Source organism: Dendrobates tinctorius, unplaced genomic scaffold, assembly GCF_039654945.1.
Source record: "Dendrobates tinctorius isolate UK_male_01 unplaced genomic scaffold, ASM3965494v1 ptg000186l, whole genome shotgun sequence".
Classification (NCBI taxonomy): Eukaryota; Metazoa; Chordata; class Amphibia; order Anura; family Dendrobatidae; genus Dendrobates; species Dendrobates tinctorius.
In genome coordinates, this window is record NW_027361853.1 from 3,207,788 (window position 1) to 3,217,825 (window position 10,038).

Consider the following 10,038-nt stretch of genomic DNA (forward strand, 5'->3'; position numbering starts at 1 on the left):
CGCTCCCAGTCTCCCGGCCTCCCTTGTATACATGGCTCCACTCGGCTCCCCCATCCTCCCCCATCATACTTACCCTCACATCGCTGACCTTCCTTCCCGTCGCTGAACTTCCCTCCCTGCATCTTGCGGCGCTTCAGCTCCTGTGCGGAGTGGTCACGTGCTACCGCTCATTAAGGTCTATGAATATGGACACCACGCCTATGGGAGAGGAGTGGCATCCATATTCATGACCTTAAATGAGCGGTACACTTGACCGCTCAGCGCTGGATGAAGCCGCCGCGGGATGCAGGGTGAGTATCAGCTGCTGCACCGCCGCCGGCTCCCCTTCTGTCCGCGGACCGGCAAGGGCACTGCAACGGCCCGGTACTGGGCCGCGGACCGGTGGTTGGGGACCCCTGCTCTATAGCACTGCACTTTATGTAAAAGTCACTGTGACTATTTTTTGCACGGCAATGTGAGTTCAAAGATCTATGTTTTTTTGCACATGCACACTGCACCTTATATTGCAGTAGTTATTGGTTACAATATTGATATATGCTTTTCTGCACATGCACATTGCACTTTATATTGTAGTAAATATCTGATTTAATCTGATTTTTCATTTTGCTCACACTTTTTTGATTTTTTGATTTTTTTCTTTAGTCATTGTCTGCACAAAAAATTATTCTCATCTATAATTTATTTAATATATGAGGAATACATATGTGAAAATAGTATATATAATTGGGTCCATTTTATTGTCTTACAATTGTGCTAAAGTTTTCCCTATATGTGAACATTGTTTTTAACCCCTTAATGACACCCAATATGTCTTTTTACAGACCTGAGATATAAGAGAATATTATCCCCACACAGGTGACAATCCAGCAGCTGTCAGCTGTCCACTATAGCTGACAACTTGCTGTATCACAAACGATCAGTGTTAGCACCGTCCATATCTGTTTAACCCCTTAGTTGCTGCTGTCAAAAGTGACTACATCAGAAAAATGGTTAAAAGATTGTCCCAGATGCGGGAGATGAGATTTCAGTGCCGAGATCTCCATCTGCGCATGCGTGGCGGCCATTTTACAGGAAGAAATCCACAGGAAAGCATGCATGGAGCAGCAGAAACCCCCCACGCTGCACGGGACAGAGCGCAGCGGTGGCGGCAATGCGCGGCAGCGGTGGCAAGCACCAGGGACAGAGCACCGCTGCGGCAGCACTGGGGGACAGAGCACGGCAGTGGTGGCAGCACCAAGGACAGAGCAGGGCAGTGGCGGCAGGCACCGGGGGATATAGCGCGGCGGTGGTGGCAGCACCAGGGGCAGAGCACCGCGGCGGCAGGCACTGGGGGACAGAGCACGGCGGTGGTGGCAAGCACCAGGGACAGCGCCAGGGCTGCAAGCATCGGGGGACAGAGGGCGGCGGCAGTATCAGACACCTGCAGCGGCACGCTGCACATCAAAACACCCCCTCATCCCAGCAGCAATGTTCCACTCCGGCCTCCTCCATCACCACACCCGGTAAGCAATAAGACGCATGGATTATAAGATGCGCCACCATTTTATTAAAAGAAAGTTTTTTTCCTATTTTTCTCCTCAAAACTTGGGGTGCGTCTTATAATCCGGAGCGTCTTACAAAGCGAAAAATACGGTAAGTGACACACCTAGATTATGATTGTGTGGTCCTGATGTTTGCCATAGCAGTTCATGGCCAAATAGCGGCCTTAGAGTCTCCCGGCTATAGTGGTCAGTTCATAAGTCAGCGACATTTAGGTGGTAAACAAACACATTTTCATTCCGGCTATACCACTTTGCATTAATTCCTGAAAATCACCTGAAGGGTTAATAAACTACCTGACAGAAGTTTTCAATATGTCAGGGAGTGCTGTTTTTAAAATGGTATCACTTTTTGAGGTTTTCCAATATATAGGACCCCCAAAGTCACTTCAAACCTGAATAGGTCCCTTAAACAATTAATTTTGTAATTTTCCTTGAAAAAATGAAAAATTACTGCTACATTTTTAAACTTCCTAAAAGCCTAACAAAATAAATTAGCGTTTTAAAAATGGTGCTGATGTAAAGCAGGCATGTGGGAAATGTTATTTATTAATGTTTTTGTGTGATATGACTATCTGGATTAAACGGATAATCATTCAAAGTTTAAAAATTGCAATTTTTTTACATTTTTGTCAAGTTTCTGATATTTTCTATAAATAAACACAAAACATATCAATCTAAATTTACCATTATCATAAATTATAATGTGCCACGAAAAAACAATCTCAAAATCAATGGGATTTGTTGGAGCTTTCCAGAGTTATCACCACATAAAGTGATATTGGTCAGAATTTAAAAAATTGGCTCCGTCACTAAGAGGTTAAATTGGTTTTTATTATTCCCACTACCAATATAATAAAAATTATTGATTAACTATATTCTGTTTGGTCTTTCCTGGTCTATGGGTCCTTCGGTGGATTGGGAATTGGTCTCTTAATCAGTGGGCAAACCACTAATTTCACTGAACACTGGTGGTAGTATATATAATTATTTTAATAATTTATTACTATTATATATTTTTATATGTATATATACAAATATTTTATATATTATATATAATACTATATCTGGTGTTCGTGTATTTTTTACATAGTACACGACATGGTAAAACCAATGGTGTCATTCAAAACTACAACTTGTCCCTCACATGGCCATATTGACGGAAAAATAAAAACGTTATGGCTCTGGGAAGGTAGGAAGCGAAAAACAAAAATGCAAAACTGAAAAAAGTTCTGGGGGTTAAGGGGTTAAATGGTCAATATTGACTTTTAGGAGTGGTACTTCCCATAGGTGGCAGTAGAGTTCTAGTCTTCTTCCTCTCTGAAGAGGCAATTTGCTTTTTTATTTTTATTTTTTTTAGAAATTAACATATCAGCATGCAATGGATATGCAAATTACCATACTTCTTAGGAGAGGAAGAAGACTTGAACTCTAGTACCATCTACTAGAAGTAGTAATACTAAAGGTCAATATTGACAATTTAATTTCCCAGAGGAAGATTGCATGGCTTATACGACTCCTTACACTTGCATGTGAGGCATGTGTCACGGTCACGTGTCTCTGGACGCAGCAAGTACCGCAAGGCGAACCCATGTGACGCACGTGACCCTGGATACACCACCTCCAGTGGGGCGAATTTAAATAATAAACACGTGCAGCTGGATACACCGCCTCCAACTGGCGAATTTAGACATTACACGTATATACAAGTCTGGAAACCCCGCCTCCAGTAAGGCGAATTTAAACAATAAGGGAAACCAGGGAAACATTAACAATGGTGGGCCCTGCGATAGGGAATAGGGAAGTGGAGACCTCCTGAGCTCCCCTGAGCCAATGTCCCTGCACTCCTAACGTTCCCTATGCCGGTTCCGCACTGGGCTCGCAACAGGAACCTAAAAACCCTAGCTCGCCCTGACCTAAACCCTCAGTAGGGAATTGGTCGGTGCGGAAACTAATCCCACCACTGCACTAAAACACACATGGGGAAAGATGACAAAACATGGGAAACACCACTTAGCTTTGCTCTGTTGCGTACGCTCCTAGCAACAGAGCCCACCACCTGCGTGCATCTTCTCCTCCACCCGGATCCATCACCATAACTGGATTCTTCACCATAGTGCAGCCTTGGAGCAGAGTCCACCACCAATTGCAGCAGTCCAGTAACAGAGTCCCAATGATGAGTTCAGCTTCTGCCCAAAAAGTCAAGCATGCTTGAGTCCAGCTCTCAGCAACCAGGTCCAGCATGGTGAGTGCAACTCTCACCATCGTCGCCACTCCACCAAGCCATGCAAACACCTCCTGCCGACACCATAAACTGTGACTCCACCACGCCATGCCAGCCCTTCTTGCAGACCACCTAGCTGCCACTCGTCCCCTCTGGCTGGGCTGCGCAGGACTCATGTTCAGCTCCTTCCTCACCCCAGGCTTACTTGCCAAATGAAAACACAATATCACCAACAGTCATTGAACCCACCTGGCTCCCTTTTATAGAGCCTAACACCTGATTTGTAATTGCGTGCACATTAACCCTAAAACTAAGGTGCGATACCACTCACCACCACCGGGCAACTTAGAGTGAAACACCATGTGTAATAATTCTAATGGCCACCGGGGGCAATCACATAACACTTTGGCACCAAGCCAAAGGAAAAAAGTTCACTTTTCCATTTAAACTGTCAGATCCAGCCTGGATCATGACAGCATGTCACTCTCCACAAGTAGAAACATTACCCCTTAGATCCCCGTCAGAGACCCATTTTACAGTCAAATCAGATCTCATGCTTTGCTCTGAGGAGAGGCAACACACCGAAACATGAGTCTCTTGACATTCTGGTTTGGCTTTTATCCTAAGATATGTGACAAGGCTTATTAAAGGGTCAATATTGAATTTTAGGAGTAACATTTCCAGTAGGTGTTCTCTGGCGTTCAAGTCTTCTTCCTCTCTGAAGAGGGAATTTACATATTTAATTTTCTAGAGAAGCATTGCATGGCTTATAAGTTTCCTTACACTGCCATGTTTCCACAAGGAGAAATGTTACCCTTTAGACGCCATGCAATGGAGCACAGTTTTGTTTTCTAGTTCCTTTTAATCTCATAAATTGTTTTGTACAAATTGAGATTTGAGGTATAATATAATGTGTGCACATGATTTTACTGAGCCTTATGTCTGCAGGGATTCGCTGTAACATGTTTTGATATCCTCAATCTTTAGGGATCGAAACACATATCACATACTCCATTATAAGTAATCATTGTCTCATCAGAGACTCATGCGTTAAAAACATTGAGCATGTCTCATGTCATTTAAAAGTTAAAAAACTTTTGTTAAAGTACTTTTTATAGTTTGTATGTAATGTGTTATTTTTTTTCACAGCCTTGTAAAAGTAAATGTGGAAACAACTGCACATACAGTAAAATTGTCAATAATACTTGTTACATATAAATATTTGTTTTCTTCTTTCAGAACCTGCACTGCTGTTTATTGGTGTCCACACCTATAGGATCCCAGAAAATCAGGATCATGGAACCAAACTCCACTTCCTTAAGTCATTCCAATGGGACAAACCCCTTGAAATCTCACAACCTTTGGGAAGTTATCACAATTGCTACAGTCAGTGCAGTTGTCAGTCTGATAACGATCGTAGGGAATATTCTTGTGATGGTTTCCTTTAAGGTAAACAGTCAGCTGAAGACCGTGAACAATTACTACCTTCTGAGTTTGGCCTGTGCTGACCTCATCATTGGAATCTTCTCAATGAACCTTTACACATCGTACATTTTAATCGGTCACTGGTCCTTGGGTAGCCTGGCTTGTGACCTTTGGCTTGCTCTGGATTATGTGGCTAGTAACGCTTCGGTAATGAACCTGTTAGTCATTAGTTTTGACAGGTATTTTTCTATAACACGACCATTAACTTACAGGGCAAAACGCACACCTAAGAGGGCTGGGATCATGATTGGGCTGGCTTGGTTTATTTCCTTCATTTTGTGGGCTCCTGCAATCCTCTGTTGGCAATATTTTATTGGAGAGCGTACAGTGCCACCTGAAGAATGTCAGATACAGTTTCTTTATGAACCAATAATCACTTTTGGAACGGCCATTGCTGCCTTTTATATCCCAGTGTCTGTCATGACAATTTTATACTGCCGTATCTACAAAGAAACAGAAAAACGCACCAAAGATCTGGCTGAGTTACAGGGCTCAGAGTCAGTGGCTGATTTTGAGATGATGAGGCCACAAGGGGCTCTACTAAAATCCTGTTTCAGCTGCAAGCAGCAGACACTCACCAAAAGAGAACGGTGTCAGGCCTCATGGTCATCCTCTAGTCGCAGTACCTCTGCCACAGTCAAGATCTCGCACAGTCCCAACATCTGCAATGAGTGGGCGAAAGAGGACCAGCTGACTACCTGCAGCAGCTACCCTTCTTCAGATGATGAGGACAAGCAAGCTAAGGAAGCGGTCTTCCAGGGTGCCTATAAGAACCAAACCATAGATCTAAAGGAAGAAGAAACCAAGCATATCCTCACAAAAGAGCAGCCGGTGCTAAATGATTATGAAAAAGAAAGTTTTTTCTTAACTCCGGGTAAAAGTCAACCACAAAAGAGTCAAAAGTGTGTATCTTACAAATTTCGAATTGTTGTGAACGATGATGGATCTCAGGAGGTCAATAATGGGTGTAGAAAAGTAAAAATCACTCCTTGTTCATCTATGTCCAAAGGACATTCTTTCAGAAGCATGGATCCCCACTTCAGTAATCATATGACAAAACGCAAGAGGATGGTTCTCATCAAAGAGCGCAAAGCAGCGCAAACACTAAGTGCTATTCTCCTAGCTTTTATCATCACGTGGACTCCTTACAACATCATGGTTCTGGTTTCAACCTTTTGCTCCAACTGCATCCCATCCTCGCTTTGGCATCTAGGCTACTGGCTGTGCTATGTTAATAGTACGGTCAACCCTATTTGCTATGCTCTTTGCAACAAAACCTTTCGTAAGACATTTAAAATGTTGCTGCTATGCCGCTGGAAAAAAAAAAGCGTGGAGGAGAAACTGTATTGGTATGGACAGCATCCTCCAAGCCATAACAAGCTGCCTTGAAAACTGTACGTTCAAGCAATGTATTATGGCAAGAACTAGGGATTTATGGTGCAGTCAATATCATTGCAGGACTGGGGACTATTGGACGGCTAGTATACTGTCGTGGAAATGCACTTTTCCCCTTTTCTAAATGCTGTGTTGACTGTTGACCACATTGCTGTGTTTAGCCAATGCTTCGTATGCATTTGTGGTGAACAGTGGAAAACATACGCCCAAAAATAATCACTGTAAAGCAAATGAATCACCCGTCTGTCCCCTACTAGCTAAATGGTCTCTAATGCCTTTTGATATGGGTCTAGTTTTGAGCACGGCTGCATGCTGGTGGCTTCAAGAAACCTGAAGCACATGAAAGAAGTGCACCAGGGACAGAACTGAGCTTTCCCAAAGAAAAGCTCCAGCCTTTTCTAGAGTTAGGAAACCTATAAATTGTTATCATGTTCCTGTGCGAACAGTGGGATTCAGTCATTGTGAGTGCTACACATGAAATGCTGCTTTTATTATGACGACTTCTTAATATTTGATGTTGTACAGTCAAGGAGAAGTTCTAGATAAACTGGGACCTGTTCTCTTAAAATTAATTTAATATCAGTGGCAAAGTGTCAATTGTTCTAAGGAATAAAATGTCCTTACATCGTATTAGCAAAAAAAAAACAAAAACCCTGAAACAAACGCTAAAAATGTTACCGTTCTCTTGTATGGTGAGAAGTGACAACTTTGTACCTGTCCAGTAATACTCACGTAAGGTTTGTTTACTGTTCTCTGTTTATGTTTACATGTATCCCAACTTTAATTTTGTTTTTTTTGGGGGGTCAGTATAAGGTAATGCATCAATGTAACTGACTTAAGAAGATTTATGGATTAACAACTTGATATAGTAAACAACAAATCTGAATCATTGGTTTGTCAATTATTAAAGCAGTATAAAGTTTTCTAACATTTTCCATTTTTTTGGTATACAAAATAGGAGTCACATTATGTCATAGGAATATTCCCAAAACATATTTATTCACCTTTACCAGCAAATTGGCAAGCAATTTAGATAGTGATTTTAATCTACTGAATCATATACAGTACTTTCCCTACTCATATACTGATTGTATGACCAGAACAAAGATTGAATATTAACATTAACCCTCACCTACAAGCTTCACATTATCTAAAAAAAGCAGTACTAAATGCTACTAATTAAAATGTCTGTGTCATCAGAATATGACCTATTGTTTAAATCAGGTTATTGACATATACTGTATATATGTGTGTGAGTGTGTGTGTATATATATATTTTATTTGGCAATTATGATTTTTATAAAAAAAAATAGTAACTCTGCAATTCTCCCATTGGCCACTAATACATCCTGTTGTTTCAGGAAACAACATAAGTGCATAGCTAAAATTAAGAGACTTTCACCCTATATTTTGTATTGAAGTTTCTAATGAGCATGTGCAAAGGTCATTGTAAAGTGAAGGGGAGCAGGATCAACAAGCTCCTTATTATGGAAGGAAGGATTACAATGACAGGTAACACCTTTATGTAGAGCTGATAACACAGGCTTCACCAATCACAATAGATAATGTTATTGCTGACCCTGCTCCCGCTCCCTTCGCAATGAACTTTGTACACATTAATTTGCCTGCATGCATTTCCCTGCTCTACTGAGCATGCGTAAATTATCCATTCTGACAGATGCTCCGCAGATTCTTGTTACTGTGTATGTTGAAAATTGATAGTGCTTTCTTTCGCTGACTCTGATCAGATGTAATGAGCTGGTCAGAGAGCACACTGATATTGTGCATAGTAAGAAGATTACCCGGCATGTAAACACCCCCACTGCCCCCGCAAGTGACGGTGCTGGTCTCTGCATGCCAGGAATTTTTACAATGCACAGTGACAGTGCGCTCTCTTGCCTGTCGTTACTTCTGATCAGAGCCTGCAAGAGAACGCACTGTCAGTCTGCATATTGTACAGTGACAAGAATCTACTGAGCATCCATTAGAATTGACAACTGATGCATGCTCAGTATACCAGGGACTAGCCCAGGCCTGGAAACAGAGGTCGATCTTGACGCTTCATTTCAGGTTGGGAGCAGAGGCAGTGCGATTCTCAAACAAAGGTTTATCAAAAAAGGAAGCATTAAATAATAAAGCAGTTAGAGCGTGAGGCAGCGATACAGACTTTTTAATTACAGTATATTAGAAAACAGTTTAGACTGTGGCATGAAATAGATAGGCATTTATTATGAATTTGTGTTTCAGACCATACCTTTAAAGTCTAAAAAATTACTAGAAGCTAGTTTGAAAATTGCAAATTAGTTTTTATTTTTTTAATACCGAGTGTAACATGTAAAAAAAAATACATTGCTATTTTTTTTTATAAAAAATACGTTAAACAAAATTACCTGATATAAACAATAGCTAATTTCTGAAAACACATTCCCTTTAAGCGCCCTCTTAGTGACTGGTCTGGAACCCCAGTTACCCTATGATAATACACTGCAGCTATATAATAAAGCTGGTCCTGGGGTTACTCCAGGTACTTAGCCGTTTTTATTCTGTCTTACACTGTTTCTCATGGTTCTGATATAACTTACACTTGCAGGTGCATTGAATTCTCAGATGTTAGATATAACACAATTCAGAACGTAATTTACACAGTTTATCCAATACAGGAAAATGGTAAGAAACGATGAAGGACAGGAGACAAAAATTGAAAGTTAAAAACTCAGAACTGATTTGACTCTACTCAACTTTCTCCAATGCAAGTACCAAATCTCCAATAAATTTTGTCTTTCATTCAATGTGGTTCTTTTTATACATACAGAATGATAAATGTGTTTTTAATTTTGCACAATTGTGTGAATATTCTGTTTGTCAATACATACCATTTTCACAATATTTCTTGTACCAGTGTCTTTTCATTTGTCCTCTTGCTTTACATGTAACAACGACATCCATTACCGATAAATGTTAACATGCGAATGATCTAATCGTTGGCTTCCTTGTTGAAATCATCAGTTCACAGCAAGATTTCCCCATTTGATATGATGGATCTTTTGTAACCATTCCTTCATTTGTATGGAGCTGATTTACGATGGTGATCCCCCAAATATAGGGGCCCTAGCAGTAAGTTTATGTTTGTACAGCTTGTACCACTGTTAAAAGCTTTGTTCACACCTGTTGTTGAGTTCTCTTTTTTTCTGTACCACATTAGGAACAGTGAAATGAAATTCATGCAGGAAACTAATCCATTACATAATGGATACAAATGGAAGAGTCCAGATTCTGCATTAGTTCATTTTTTTAATTCCAAAACGGAACAGAGAAACAGAATTTAAAAACGCAGGTGTGAACAGAGTCTAAATTGTTTGGGCAAATCAAAGCATTTGGGTAAAAAAGTTAAGTCTA

General features: G+C 40.8%; 1 protein-coding gene across 1 annotated transcript in view; it reads left to right on the forward strand.

The window, feature by feature from the left end:
* CHRM5 (cholinergic receptor muscarinic 5) overlaps positions 1 to 9,528 on the forward strand; it is a 302,054-nt gene extending 292,526 nt beyond the window's left edge. The window contains exon 2 of the mRNA XM_073552153.1: positions 5,002 to 9,528. Within this exon, the coding sequence (XP_073408254.1) occupies positions 5,059 to 6,636 (1,578 nt within the window). The 5' untranslated portion in view covers positions 5,002 to 5,058 and the 3' untranslated portion in view covers positions 6,637 to 9,528. The remainder of the gene's footprint in view (positions 1 to 5,001) is intronic.
* Positions 9,529 to 10,038: the final 510 nt, after the last annotated feature.